The 16,284-nt window shown below is 43.8% G+C and overlaps 1 protein-coding gene across 3 annotated transcripts in view; it reads left to right on the plus strand.

Moving 5' to 3' along the window:
* The first annotated feature begins 203 nt into the window (after window positions 1–203).
* jmjd1cb (jumonji domain containing 1Cb) overlaps window positions 204–16,284 on the plus strand; it is an 85,905-nt gene continuing 69,824 nt past the window's right edge. Inside the window, exon 1 of one of the 3 annotated variants that reach the window (XR_009522821.1) lies at window positions 204–595. Coding sequence is in view for 2 of the 3 variants with exons in the window: in XM_060036639.1 (XP_059892622.1) it covers window positions 440–595 (156 nt within the window). In the remaining variant the exon portion in view is untranslated. The remainder of the gene's footprint in view (window positions 596–16,284) is intronic. The other 2 variants (XM_060036639.1, XM_060036640.1) reach the window with 2 other exon arrangements.

Genomic DNA, 16,284 nt, shown 5'->3' on the forward strand with positions numbered 1-16,284 from the left:
GCATTGAATCGTCCAACCATAGATTTCCCCAAGGATTAACAGGGTCATGATGTAATTAGGCAGTGTAGTAACTCAGTCAAAACGACAATTAAAGCAAGGCATTCCATAGTGAGATTATGTGTGGCGGATGTAACCACACGTCCGCTGCCACACTACAACTCGGGGCGCTGCAGCGGAGGAACACCTCGTCGAATGCAGCGGTGGTTAGACCCGCTCCCACCGCTTCACTCAGAGCGAACAGAGACGAACGTTGAGCGGGCGGAGGAGACGCTAGATATTTAAACCCCCCGGGTCGTTTTGCAGATTTTACTCACACATATCGGCTCTTTTTTGTTTTCTTTATTTGGTATGATTCAAGAGCTGGTTTCATGTAGTAAATGACAGATCGTTAAGGGCGTCGTTGTCGAGGTTTGTCGAGGTTTGGGACCAGTGAAGGGCCATGGCAGCCGAGGCTCGGCCGGAGCTGGTCGGGAAGCGGTTCCTCTGCGTGAGCGGGGACGAGCCGCCGGGGAGCGGGGACATCGGCCGGTGGCCCTGGAGGTCCGGGGTCATACGAGCCGTCAGCCACCGGGACAACGACAACCCCGACCTCACGGTAAGACTGAACCACAGGTTTATCCTCACTGTTATATGCAAAGTAAGATGCAAAACCCTCGGTAGCTGGACTGGTCATGGTGGTCTGAGGGACAGCAGAAACCTGGTGTGGAGGCTCACCGTGGTGGGGGGCTGAGGGACAGCGGAAACCTGGTGTGGAGGCTCACCGTGGTGGGGGCTGAGGGACAGCGGAGACCTGGTGTGGAGGCTCACCGTGGTGGGCTGAGCGACAGCAGAAACCTGGTGTTGAGGCTCACCGTGGTGGGAGGCTAGGGACAGTGGAGACCTGGTGTTGAGGCTCAACGTGGTAGATGAATGAGTAGGGATGTTATGTTATTACAGCTTATTGGTTCGTTATCACATGCTTATTACATGTGGCTGGGTGTCTGAGCCATCTCACTGTGATATCCATAGCATTGTGTCCACTTATTGGACCCCAGAAGCATCAGGCGCCCAGAAGGGGGTCGCTCTCAGCAGACACTGGCTCTTAAAAACTACCTCCTTAAATGCAGACCACACATTAAAGGATTGGACAGTTATTAATACAAATGTCAAGTTCGTATCAACGACATTGAATAGGAAACCTTCATCAGGGATTGTTTCCTACCTGGTGCTTTTGGCCACACAATCTAACTGATTCAAAGACGAGCCCTGAGACACACAGGTAAAACAAACATGACATTAAAACACATCTGTAACAACTTACTATTACATAGGAGGGACATTTGGAAACGCTTTTTCAAGTAGTTTGATTAAAAGCAGACTACATTTCATAATCACTTCTACACTGTTGATACACTGACTGTTTACTTACTCTGAATGTCAGCCTTCTAGAACTTCATTTAGATGTACTGTCTCTTCACTTGTTGAATGTTGCCGTTCAATGCAGAACTATTGGTCTGTCCTCTGATGAGCCGGGGTCTGTCCTCTGACGAGCCGGGGTCTGTCCTCTGACGAGCCGGGGTCTGTCCTCTGACGAGCCGGGGTCTGTCCTCTGACGAGCCGGGGTCTGTCCTCTGACGAGCCGGAGTCTGTCCTCGACTACAACCCTTGCTCCGACTTGGACCCGGCCTGAGGAATTCATGACTTGTAAAAACATAAAACTATCGTGCTGCAGGCTGAACAATAGTCAGTTTGTCTGGAGTTGAAATGCTTTTTGTCATTTAAGACCACGTTTGTTTCTTTGAAAGCTTTGTGAAATAGCCCTAACCGTGTAGTCAATTTGAATTAAATCACCATTTTAGGAGCAGACCACATATTTGTAAAGATACTGTTAGCTATTTTCTGGCTACCATCACATTTGGTCTATTTCCCAATACAAACTGACATGTTTGCCCTGACAAACCCTTTTTATTGGGATACTTACTGCACAGTGTGTGCATATACTCCCTGCTTCCTTTTGTTCAGAGAAGAAATGTAGCTTTCCATGTAAACATTAAGGCCTTTTATAATACTACTACTCCTACTACTACTACTACTACTATTTAACTACTAATTAACAGGTCACAGTAGGTACAGTTAGTATAATTACAGTACAACAGGACAATATGGTGGTTGTATTGGTTTTGAGGGAGTGTTATCTGTGACTGAATGTCTGTGTTTGCTGTTTGGCTTTAATGTTAACATCATAACGTTACAGATATTTCAATATGTAATAACCGTACCAATCTTTGATTAGAGGGTTATAAGTGATTTCAACCTTGTGTACCGTTTTATATTTTTTCAAGTTGTGTTTGGTATCATGGCAAAAGGGCTGTAGTCTATTAGTTATGCTAGAATGTATTTTATTAACTAAATATTTTAGATGAATGCCAATGCATTTAACGATAATTGAATGTTCCATTTATGGAATCTCTTAAATTACCTATATTGTATTCTATGTTTGACCATTGCAAAAGACATGTTCCCAGATAACACTAGCATGTTTTCTAATTCCCCTGTAGAATGGGGTCTTTACATGTGACAGGATTTAGTCCGTGAGTAGATGTCTGGTTTAATTCCATACAATAGGGCAAAGTCTCATTAGCAAGCAGCTTAACTAGCTGACTGAATACAGAGGAAGAGGATTGGAGATTAGATTAGAAGAAGTGTGTCAAGCCAGGCTGTCAGACCTTTGTCAAGTGTCTCTGGTCATAGTTCTAGAGCAGACTTGTACTTGGATCGCCATGTTTCACATTTGATTAAATGATTCATGGTGCTGTATTGTAATACAACAGGCATGCAATTATGTCAATGAAACTATCAACTATTACTTACTTCTATATTGAATTTGACAGTAGCGTAATTATTTACACTCAAAGTTTCAATCGAAACAATGTCGGTATGCTAATAGTTCTGGTATTTTGCATTGTTAACTGTGGTAGTTTGGTAAACGACAGCTGGACTGGCAATTGGTTTACCACAGCTTGACTGGCCCAGAGCCAGCTCAATGTGGGACATATAGAGTAAGGCTAATGGAGGTCATGTTGGATAATTCATTTGGCTCAATTAGATGGAAGCATTAGAAGAGATCATGCAAAAGTGAAATCATTACTGTCTGGACAAAATTGGTAGCAACAGTGTAAATTAAGGTCTATCATAAACAGTTACCGTTGTAAGACAACCTAGTCTTATTAAGCTAAACAATCTTGTTTAATACTGAGTTAAACTACCGGTATCCACTCATAATGATGACATGTTTGAACATTATGTTAGTTCTTTCCTTTGATTATCTATATCTTTATTAAATCATCCTATTTTGCAAGGAAGGTGGTTTGAGAAGTACAAAACACAGGGCGTTGATATGAAAGGTAATATTTCCTCCTATAATGGTCCATGGAATTTTAGCAGGCATGTCATCCAGAATCAACTGCTAAAGACCATTTTTCAGCCTCTTCTTTTCTTGGTGGCCTTGTTTGTAGACCTCCAGGGACAAAGATACAGGGGGTCGAACCAGAAGGAAAATTCCCTCAGTGGCAAAGCATTTGCACATTCATCAGAAAATGCCACGCTCATGTGTATTCACAATGGATGAGATAGCAGGGCACCAGGTCACCCTATAGCGCCCATTGTCTTCATTACAGTTGTAGCGTGTCTTTGTGTTCATGCATGTATGTGTACAGTAGCAGGCAATGCCACTGTTGGACCTTTAACTGACTGTATTTACATTTCTCTTTTCTCTGAAATTCTATTCTGTAATTAAAATAAATGTGTTTTCGATAACCACACACAGAACCTACAAATGGCGCGGGAGTTTAACTCGAAAATATGTTTGGTTGTGTTGATCCAGCCGATCCATCTGTGCTTTAATTAAAACAGAGTCAACACACAGGACACGGAAGCTTTCACTTTCTGATTGAGATTATATTAAACCTTTAGTGACTGGCTTCAGTGAATGTTTAAAAGTATCCATGTCATTGTACTTACTTATGCTGCGATCCATTTGTATCGTACACCAGCCTTACGAGTTGCAAGTGGGGAAATCTCCCAGTTTTCTTGCGGCATTTCACGGAGGAACTCCCTCTTTTGGTCAGTCCCACTCGTAGTTTGGAGAGTATACCGAGTTCAGTGAGGCTGACCATACGACTCAACAACAAAAATGGCTGTGCCCGTAAAGAGATTTATTTTCTTTGTATTTGTAACACGTTGGTCAATTTAATGTTGTTTTTAAATGCTCTTACAAACAGGATTACATTGCTACTTTATTCCGCTCACCAATGCGATGCATTGCATCTGTCTTGCTGTGCGTGGCGTGCAATACAATCTAAAGTTATGTTGGTTTTCAAGCTGGTTTGCTAAAGAGGCTAGTGTAGCTAACAATAACAATGACTAGCCAATGACAAACGGGAACACTATAAGTGCTGTAAACCAGAAAAATACGTAACGATCTCTCTAGAGCAGGTCAGGCGTACCGGTGTACCATACAAATGGATCGCAGTATCAATGCGTATGTAGTAATTGACAAGCCTCCTAGCACAGAGCCTCCTCTTTCTTGAAGGACTATTCTGTTCACGTGCAATATTCAGTTTTTTAGAAACTGGCCTATGATAAAAATTATAGGATTACTTCAAGGCTTATATATTTCTCAATATAGGATGCGACCGGCTTTTACCAATTTTTATAATCTCCAAAATAGTGTTAGGTTTGTGTTAACATTTTCTATACAACGTCCATGGAGATAATGACTGTAAAGCATGATAGCGTGGGTTGATGACCTTGATATTGGAAGTATTAATCTTGCAGGAGTGCTTTGTGCTGCCTAGTGTTCTGTGGCGTTCTGTGGCACTGGTGCAACTGGATACTGAGAGTGTTAGTGGTGTGTTTTCTGGTGCCTAAGGAAACAAAATGTAATCTGAAACCAGGATGGACTCGCTGGCTGTTTGGCTGGCTAGCTGCCCTTCCCCCATCCCCCCCACTCTGTCTCTCTCTCTCTTTCTTGCGCTACGCTACGACATAAGGCAGCCATAAAGCACTCGCTCTAAAGTCTGACAGGCCTCCCAGATAACCCTGGGAATACATTAGGGCTTGTACCACTCACCAGCTGCTATCATTTCCTGTATGAATGACTGGGCCTGAGTGGTCTACCCAGAGAAACACCTACAATGATACCTTCTCCACATCCATGACAGCATTCTTTCTGTTTCGGAATGCTTCCCCGTTAAAAACACTAGGATTGGGCTGGAGGCAAATATCAAGTATCACCAATAGTATGTTGCCTAAAAGTGTCTATTTGTCATTAAGCACATGCTTCTTTCTGAAGTGACCTACATGATTTGAGATGCATGTCATTACAGGTGCAGTATGTAAGATTTAGGAGCTATGATTTAAGTGTAATTTGTATGAAATGCCATAGCCACATGTCAGCTATTAGTGAGTGAAATGCTCTGTGAGAATATATATTCTGGGTGACTGCGTAGCTGCCTCTGTATGCAGCAATTTAGATATTAGACCACCCCCAGCTTTCTGACAACTAAGAACCTCTTCCCTGATTGGTTCAGGGAGTCCTCTTGCCTGTGGATCACATTTGCCCTCACAGCATTATTGTAGCTCCGCCACAGGGCATGGATACAGAAATCCCAAGGAGGCAGCAGAGATGGAATGCATGTCCTGCTGGGTTTGGTTCCAAATCATTGTACGACTTTTCCGTGCTGCACCTTGAAGGCGTCTAGGATGCCTAAGGACATTTCCATTGGCCCCAACAGTATTAGAGATGGACATGAATGATTATCTCTCTGGATAAACTTTGTTGACAATGGGAGCATGCTGCTGCTGTTATCTTCTGGTTCCATGTTGACCGTCAGTATGTTTACATTCACTACTTAGTTTGATTAAACTGATTGGGTGCTCATTGACATGACCAGTAAAGTAATGTGTGCGAAACACAAAAAAAGTCAGCACTCGTTAATATACAAAATACAGGTACATTAATCTGAACATGGCACATATGGAGTTGATAGTAACCAATGTACAAAGAAAGGGACGTTGGGAAAAAGATGGCTCCAGAACTATTTGCACTCGGACAATGCTCCCAATTATAATTTGTGGTCACTTGGATTACATTTCAGGAGCATATGTGTCCATACGGTCACCATTTCAAGCACTGAGATATTCTAAGAAGCCTCCTTGTTCGAATTTTGACTTTTTTAGGACTACTTCTTTCTTGGACGCAGTGGAAATGTCCAATAAAGTTTAGAGGACTCCTGCCAAGCTATGCTGGCTTGGCTGCATTAACGGACGGTTTTACCAACGATTCGGAAGAAAGCTGTTATATCATTGCCAGTAACTCTGAGCAATTAATAAACAGGGTTTATTCTGTTTGATACCTTCCTTTCCTATCATGTAGTGTGGCTTCCAATTACTGTTGATAATCAGCTTTGTCTCCATTAGACCGCAGCAGTAGAGGGCTTGTTGTCAGGCCTAACATTTCATTGTTAGTTTTTTAGTGGAGAAGCCACCGTACTGTGTAATGAGTGGGACATTTGTATAAAGAAGACGCAGGTCTTAAGTATGACATTGTCTTGTTAAGAAGGGTCTAACTGCATAAGTCACTAGCTCTGGAAGCCAAAGGAGCTAGGTTGTGGTAAAAAGGGACCACAGGTCTTCTCCATTGAATCTTAGGAAGCTCCTTCACTTATAAGATATCCACCAGACATGCGTACACCTTACCATAATACAGAGCTTCATTGGCCCCTAGTTATCAGAGTAATGTAGTTGGGCCATCCCTCTTTGAGTCCTGCAGGGAACGGGGGAGGTCTGAGTGGGAGTTCCCCTGAACGGAGGTCTGCATGGCTATAGTAGGGTCCTTGTGTATTTGTCACCAGGCTGTCAGAGAGGCCCTCCTTGTTTTTTCCGCCTTGTAAATCTTGCCCTGGGACATTGGCAGGATAAAAACACATTGATGTCACAGGGGGTTCCGAGTCAACAAAGGTTGTGACTGCTAGTGTATTCTTGTGTGTGAGATCTGGAGGTTGGAACAAGGTGCTGTCATGGTTTCCCCTGCTGTATGCCTTTACCCTGACATCAGATGACCCTGGAATGGAACGACGCAATCCTGTTGTGAAATAACTGAACTCATTAGCATCTGCTTACCATTTATGCTTTCGCCTCTTCATTTTCTGTTTATTTCGGTCTGGATTCGGATAAGTAATATACATACGAACTAGCTAATATTGCTGTGCGATCTACCAATATCATTGCAGACCATGCAGATGGAAGGGAAGGCTGCACATTAATATGTTATATTCTGTAATAAATGGTTTGTTCGTCAGTGGTTAAACATCACCGCATACTGTGTGTGTGTGCACAGTAAGTCATTGATGTCAATGTGATTCACATTATAGTGCGATACAAAATGACTTCACATTCGCATGTTTAAATTGTATCGTACATACTCGGTTCTCAGCATAACATTATTTTAACTTTTGATGAAAAATGCAATTATTTCATGCATCCATTTGGTTTGATTGTAAACGTCCAAAGCACGTGTTTTAGGTGTGTGCTGCAGTTCTCTCCTTCTAATCTCCTATGATATTCAGTTGAGCCTGGCCCTGCACTGTGGAGGAGGCTAAGCTCTGCTGCTGCTGCATGACTCACTGGCGAGCTCTTTGATATGTGAGGGAGAGCAGAGAGCTGGAGGCAGATGGAGGGAGAGAGGGAGAGTGAATGTTCTGAACTCGCTTATTAGTAGCGTGCCACTATGAAAGGGAGAGAGAGAGAGAGAGAGAGAGAGAGAGAGAGAGAGAGAGAGAGAGAGAGGCACGGGGGGAGAGAGAGTGCTCTGTCTGGCCTCTCTCCCTTAGCAACAGCAGCTGAGCCACGTGAACGACGGTTCCTCTGAGTTCACTGACTGCACAGTGCTTAACTCTTTCCCCGCCGCGAGGAAGCCTCTCAGAGTGAGAACCACTGAGGAGAGTTCTGCTCCTCTTCTGTCCCACAACATGTCATAGATCAGATAATGACCTCCAGGTCCATGTACTGAAATACAACCATGTTCCTTTTTGATTTGTGTACAGAATCTGATATGAACGACATAATTGATTCCAGTGCTACCATATTGAACAGAAATAGCCGGATCAATCGATTGCGTGCTAAGGAGCTTTGATTATGGACATTGTGGACAGACTCAGACGTTGCCTGAGACTTAAGGAAACCACTGTTAATCTATCATTCCTTTGATTATACCTGTCTTTTTCAAAGAACTATCAGTAGCAATAGTTATGGTAGTTTACATGAGCTCATTTCTGACAAGGAGTGTCTTGCCAAATGCTAATGTCATCATCTGTCCTCTAGTGACTGTGAGCAAACTGATCATCCCATCCTTTGTTTTGTGTGGGGAACAGTCCATAGTCTGGTATTGATTTGTGCAGGAGGCCTGCTATGTTGATGCACAGTGGAGCACAGTGGAGCACAACAGGCAATCAGAAAGAGCAACATAACAACAAAGCTTTTTATGTCCCCTCCCTATTTCTTCTACTGTGTTTCTGCGTGGCTATAGTGAACTACAATAACTCATTCTACTGTGTTTCTGCGTGGCTAGTGAACTACAATAACTCCTTCTGATGTGTTTCTGCGTGGCTATAGTGAACCACAATAACTCCTTCTACTGTGTTTCTGCGTGGCTAGTGATCTACAATAACTCCTTCTACTGTGTTTCTGCGTGGCTATAGTGAACTAAAATAACTCCTTCTGATGTGTTTCTGAGTGGCTATAGTGAACTACAATAATTTCTTCCAGATGCTTATATGCATTTGGATATTCTTTTTCCCTTAATGTTCTAATTGTTTCCCTCCAACCCCAACCTTGAACCTCATATCGACCATTCCACAACCTTAATTCATTCATGCTTCATTGGCATACGTAGCTCTATATGGACAATTGGATGGGGAACATTGCAAATAATCCAATACTTCCACACAATAGGAATTCAGTAACTCTCCCCTGTCACCCAGTTCTCTTATATATTTCACTTTTCCCATTTTAAGCCAACTACCACATAGCAGAGCAATGACCTGCTGTGGTCCTATAATGGGTTCTCTCCTGAGCCAATGTGCCCTGAGACAAAGGGAAGTCCTGCTTTGCTCTTCATGTGTTGTTCTGCACTGTCTCAGCGCACTACTCGTTTAATATCCGCACGGCTATGTGTTCTTCCTCTGCTGTCCCAACCGGCACTGCGGTAGCAGAAGGTATTTGACGTGCCTCAGCTGGAATACGAGCCCCAATTAAACAAGTAAATAAATTCTTGTTACCTCATCAAGGAAGAGGCTCCCTGGCTCTGTTGACCCACACAGATCCCCTTGTTCTTCTCTCTCTTTATCTCTCTCTTTGACTCTCTTACTTCCTGTCACTCTCACTGTCTGTCTCTTACAGAAGAGGTAACAGTTCACGAGAGACAGAGTCTTCTAGGCCTTTCCATGAGTCATGCACATGTGGATAATTTAAGCTTAAGTTAGTAAATAACGTTTGTGAGCGTTTGTGAAATCATCTTCTGATCCGTCCCTATCCCTTTACAATGACTGCTTTGTATTTAGAAACTTTCTGGTTTATTTTGAAAACCTTTGTTGCTAGCCATTGAGGAGGTAGTTACTACCGTCCAACCAAAGCACTAAATGCTAAATGCCTAGCAAGCAAGCCAGTCAGTTCTCCATCATTCCAACCATCCAATATCCATCCATCCGGGCCAAACAGAGCTCAACAACTCGTTCATTGTTTCACTTCTTGCATCACATACACCTGAAAGAAAACCACATGTTCACCCCCAAATAAGTGTATGGATGCACACACTTCCTGCATCCGGCATTCCCGTGTCTATGCTGAGGACTGTTGGGTCTTGTCAATGTGGCACTAGTCTGGCACTAGGCACTAGGTCTGGCGAAATGATTGAGGGTGGCCAGTTGTTATAGTGTGAGGAATACCCAGACAAGAGTCAACTCAGTCAAACAAGTGGTAACACAAGGAGAGACTGATATGCCTTTAACAGGACATAGAGAGACAGAGAGATTGCCACAACATGGCACACCTTGAAACAGAAGCCTACTGGGAGGTATTCCAAACAGGTTTTTACACACACACGCGCACACAAGACGAGGTGTGGCAGTTGTAGTGGAGTCCTGCTGTGTAATTACGAGCGAGAGGCAATGCTAGGGCCCTCTCACCTGCAGCAGGAAGGAATACTTCACGTAATAGCCTCCAGGCTTTTAATTTAGTTCTCACAAAGCACACAACACTGCAGCAATACACTTCTCCAGAATTAACTTAACAGAGTTTTTCGTTGCTTGAAAGGTTGGCCACCTTCCTCCAAACTAGCAAAAAAAACAACAACACTTATTTATCAGGTCATTTTTACCCCAGACAAATTCAGTGTCTCTTATTTTTGAAGACATTTTCTGCCCACAGAATGTTGACTGGACCCAGGTGTTGAGGCATGTGGGCTTGTGTTGTTGTTGTTGAGTCATTGGCGGAGGATGAGTAGGTTTGTTTGGTTGCGGTTTATAGATACAATAAAATGATTGGGCTCAGAGGGTTTTTAACACTGGTGGTCATGTAGCGACACATTTTAGCAACTTACTTTCTCTCTCTCTCTCTCTCTCTGTCTGTCTCTCTCTCTCTGTCTGTCTCTCTCTTTCCTTCTTTCTTCGATCTTCCGCTTCACTCGCTACTGCTAGAATCAATGTAACTTTGCAACCGTGTAGGGTAGCCTACTGCCAATGCCAACAACTGCCACACTCGCTGTGTATTTTTCTTCTTTGATGTTGGTTACGTGACGATGTGCCGCGTGCTGCGCAATTGACGTTACGCGCTGTACATTTTCTAAAAGGAGCTACGTAAAAAAAATAATAATTAGGAGAAGGATTTTTATTGCAGCGGCGGAGAAAAAAAAAGTGTGAACGTGGGGGAAACACTGGGGTTCTCTGTTTTGTAATACCTCTAGAAGACAATGTACATGTTATAAGGGTTATTCATTCAAATAACCCTTAATACTAGGGCAGAGTGATTGATTTATAACTACTGTCTTTGGCACTTTTACAATGTCTGTATTTCTATAATATAAATATGCAATACATATGGCTCTATATCTTATGGAAGGCTCCCTGTCTGCAGTTCATAACCACTTGAGGTGTGTGTGTGTGTGTGTGTGTGTGTGTGTGTGTGTGTGTGTGTGTGTGTGTGTGTGTGTGTGTGTGTGTGTGTGTGTGTGTGTGTGTGTGTGTGTGTGTGTGTGTGTGTGTGTGTGTGTGTGTGGTTTCCACGGCACCAGATGAGGGCAGGAAGGGGTGTTCTACTGTTGGCCTCATCGATTGGCTCCATCCAGACCTGAAACTTGACCTTCCTAGCAGATGTCTCTAACACTGCCACACACACACACGCAAACACGTACGCGCACACACACACACGTGCATGGCCAAACCTAGCTACCATCATTCTAAGTGTTTTTCTGTGTACTTCTGTTGATTGCCTTTAGCTTTTCATCCGTTTCCGAGTGATAAGATAGAGTTGTTCTGATACGGATACCAGTATTGGAAATCCCTCCAATACTGCCTAAAATGCAGTACTGGGTATCGGCGAGTCTATACACCGACTCAATACAGATACTAGCTCGTACTAGTATCTGCAAAGAACATCGCAAACATGTGCAGTGCGTTCGTTACTGGTCGGAAGTGGAGGGTCGGAATGGAAAATGCTTAATCTTCAACCTACGTTGGTTCGAAAGTCGGAAAAGCACAATAAAAATGTATTATTATATTTAAAGATTATAAAAGTAAATTATCTAGTTCTGAAAAGACGGTGAGAAACTCGATTTCGTTTTCCCTGATTTCCTCTATTCCACGTCCATCTATTTTGCCTCTACACCAGATGACATGCACCTCTGCACTTTGCAGCTCAATAAGAGAGAAGCATAATACAACATATAATCTCCAACGGATTTCTTTGACATTTCTTTCTTATTTTTATCTGGAGGTCCATTGAGTTGTGTTCAGGACCAGGTGCCCCCATGGGGTTTTCTGGAGGTCCAGTGTGTTGTGTTCAGTTGCTCTCATGGGGTTTTCTGGAGGTCTTTGTGTTGTGTTCAGGTCCAGTAAGTTGTGCTTAAGACCTGGAGTTTCAGTGTTTGTCTTCAGGTCCAGTGTGGTGTGTTTAGGACCTAGGGGGTCCGGTGTTTGTCAGGCTCCCTCCTGTGTAGAAGTTGGAGCCAAGGGGGGGCTGTTTGTAATCTAGCAGTGGTGCAGTGTGAGGTAAAGGCACTATGTAGGGTTTGAACATCAACAGACCACACATGAACACCAGACCAGGCCTATGGCCCCTGGTGACCCAGGACCTCCACCTTCTATACCTCCTCCACCGACTCTCTTCCCAGCACTAGCCCTAAAACAACAGAACCAAAATACCAAGCACAACAACCAACACTTTATATAAACCTTACTGTGTGTGATGGGTTAACAATGGTACAGCCGGGGCGCATCAGTGTCAGAATGCACTCACTGCAGACTGTCATAACTAGACTAGATACCCTACTGGACACGTCTCTTGTTCCTTTTTGAGCTTATATAAGAGCCCTTTCACTGATGGGTTAGTGCACACACAGACATGCGCATGCAGCTGCAGAGCGGGGTTACGGTACAACTAGTAATGTGAGGAAACGTGTGTGTGTGTGCCTCTTAGTGCAGCGTTAGGCATCGGTATGCAGGGAAGAACATCAGACACGTGCCGCCTTACGCGGGCGAGAGAGAGAGAGAGAGTCTGTGATCTAATATAAATAGAATATAGCATATTCAGTGGCTCCATGCAGCGGAAGCACTACATCATCCTTGTTTACAGGGAATTAAGCATGGCCTTCAAACCTTTTAAGTCTTGTTACAGAGAAGGATGGTTCAGACTAAGGAGAGGAAAACAGAAAGAACCACACAAGATGGATGTGTGCTGTTTCCCATTAGCATGTTTCAGAGTCCTGTTATGTTTGTGTCTTGTTTTCAGAGAGTGTGAGCTTGGGGGTGTCTGTGAGTGTGTCTGTGACTGCACTTGAGTGTGCCTGTGAGGGTGCACGACACGTGACTGTCTGTGAGGATGCACGTGAGTGTGATTGTGAGTGTTTGTAATGGTGCCCGTAAGTGTCTGTGAGGGTGCACGTGAGGGTGCACGCGAGTGTCTGTTACGGTGCTTGTGAGTGTGTCTGCGAGTGTGTCTGCAGGGTGCACGTCAGTGTGTCTCTGGGTGAGTCTTTGAGTGTGTCTGTGGGGGTGCACGCGATTATGTCTGCAAGTGTGTTTGTGAGTGTGACTGTCTGTCAGGGTGCACGTGAGTGTGTGTTTTTCTGGCCTTTCTCCTTTACTCAAACAACAGAATGTTCCATATTCTGGGGCTTTAATGAAGGTTTGTCTGGAAAAGGACATCTAGTGCAGAAGACAGGATGGAGTTAACATGTATATCGAGTCATCAACACATGGGTACTGTTTGATCTCCAGGACCACACAACACTTTGTGAATAGAAATTTCCTCCATCTAGTCAAAGCCTTTTTGGTTTTATGACTGGGTGAGACCTCGTACCGGTGGCGGCTCCAAAGCCCCAGAGGTAGGGGCCGCACAGGTCCGTCGGGACCCCACTGCTAACTGAAGACAGTAGGGTTCCGGCGAGCGTGAACTAAGGGGCGTCATGAGTGTTGTCACTGAGGGGTTACTGTCGTTCAGCCCCCCCCCCCGTAGAGCCACGCCAGGTGTTTTCCTGACCTGGCAGAAAGCCTGCCCTTTGGCTCTGCTGGACCAATGTCCAACATACACACACACACTCATGCGCACGCACGCAAGTATGCGTGCACATGTACATGTGTGTGTGCATGCGTTCACATGTACGTGTGCATGCGCACATAGTTGTTCATAGCGTTGTTGTTTATGTTAGCCTTAAAGCTATTCCTGTCAAGTCACGGCTCGGCCCCTCATCTCGTTCATGCCGTATTCTCTTTGTTTCAGCTTTAGCTTGTTTTAGATGTAGCTTGTTTTAGACATAGCTTTTTCAATTCTCTGCCAAACAGTTATATTAAGGCCAAAGCATACGTCTGCGTCAGATTGATAAAATGTTTGCATCTAAAACAGACCTGAGGCATTTGCAAAGCAAGCTTTTTTGGGTCGTGTAGCAAATATGAACCAAACATTTGCACTGTGTTTTTTGGGCTGTAGACGTTCACGATGCATGCATGTTATGTTATGGATTCATGCATAGTAGTCTAACTATGACATCGAGTCCTTCTCTTCTCCAATGTGTAACATTCATTGGCCTACAGTCTCATCACAGGGAAATGCAAGTTAAATGATGATGACAAATAACTCTGTGTGTTTGGATATATTTGATTGTAGTGGCTTGTGGGTAGATGATGGGTTTCTTAACTCTGAAGCATCTCTTTAATCTGCTGTACACATCCGTAGTTTCGATGGCTTTTTGAAATCAAGATGTACCAACTCTCCAAACAATGTAAATTGCACATCAACTGTTTTGTCTAGGCCCTAGTTGCAGAAGATGAGATTACAGTTTTACCTCAATCAAATATAAAACATATTAAGTTAATTTTTTTCCTTTAACAACTGGATTTTTATAATAACGTTCAAATGATGGTTTGCTTTGCACTAGCAACTAACAATTGCTATAATACCAAGAGCCTACTTGGTCCAGTTCAGATAAAGAGCCACTTTACACCGGACATGCACGTGTCTTTTTTGCAATCGGATGTGAGTCGTATATCACCAAAAGGCATAAAAATCATTTTGGTCTAACCAAATAAGGAGGGTGTCTGAGTCTGTCTGCATCCATCAGGGGGGAATCATCCGACTCCTCAATACGCGTAGAAAGGGTCTTCCTCTTCATCTTTACACTCAGGGTGGGACATGAATGCGGCTCCCCCCAGTGTTCTGCTACTTTGACCTTCTCTCATCAGCATCAGATACATTTACAATTAATCACCAACATCTCTGAAATGAACATGCAATAGTGATAGCTGCGTAACGACTACATCCTATATTCCACAGTGTGCTGGATACCAAAGACAAGACGCCACGGCACAGCAATCCTTATGAACCATGCAAATGCAATCACAGATACAGCAAAAGTACTTCTTCCAGAAGCCTGTGTCGGCTGCTTCGCTCAAAACCTCAGATGAGACGTGTGGAATAGATGAGGATCGATGCAGTCTCGCAGTGTGTTGATGAGGTTCACACGGAGCATCGGGGGCCAATCAGGGGCCGAAGAGAAAAGAGTTAGGGCCTGCCCCATCCCATTTCAAAAACATGTGAGAGTAACAGTCTATCGTCATCCTCTTTTATCCCGCGACAGCATCATTCAATGCATTCCAGGTGCAAATTAAATGTGTTAAATATCCGATTGATAGCCGATGCCCCAAAACCATGTTTGTGCCGCGTGCAATGGTCTTTAAGCATTGCAGAGAAGTTGCGTCGGTCTTAACTGGAGGTTGGTTTATGGACGGTATTGACATATCTCTCCCTTTATCTCAATGTGGCGGATAGTGGACCACAACACTGACATCACCATAACTCGCTTGCGGCATACCAGAAGTAAACCAGCCCATTTTAAAAGGGGAACTATAACAATCCAGTACTTTATCTTTAGTTTCTTACCAGTTGACAGGAAAGGCAGCCTTATCCTTCATTAGTCTCTCTCCAGGGGGACCCCAGGCCCCGGAGCTGGGTTTTGTTTTGATGAGCGGTGGCATCACGTTAGAGCTGGCTTTCTGTCTCTCCGCTGCAGCAGGCGGCCCCACAGACTGCCAACAGCCTTGTGGACAGCCCCGTTTCACAATCTTATCTGGGGACTCTCAACAGTGGACCGCTGCATGCATTCTAGTCACAGATCTTTGATCTGTACTGGGCTTTATAGCTAAGGACCCCAGAATAGAAGTGGAGGTTGGAGTCTTTATGTGGCATGTAATTAAAATGGAGCTGCTCTTCAAACTACACTGAAAGTATAGGCTGCAAGCTAAGAAACACACAAATTACAACTTATTTGCGCTTGTGTATTTGCATGCGTGTCTGACAATTGAGAGATTTCTTAATATTTACTGCAACTAAGGTTCCAAGTTATCCAACAAGGCAATACCAATGAATAATGAATAATGAACAATGGCAAAATGAGAAACTGTAGTGGTTTATTTTGCATCCCGAGGTCAATTATTCCTTCTTATGATGAGCCCAAATGTAAGGAGAAGTAGTCAGTTT

Source organism: Gadus macrocephalus, chromosome 18 (assembly GCF_031168955.1).
Source record: "Gadus macrocephalus chromosome 18, ASM3116895v1".
In the NCBI taxonomy this organism is placed as follows: Eukaryota; Metazoa; Chordata; class Actinopteri; order Gadiformes; family Gadidae; genus Gadus; species Gadus macrocephalus.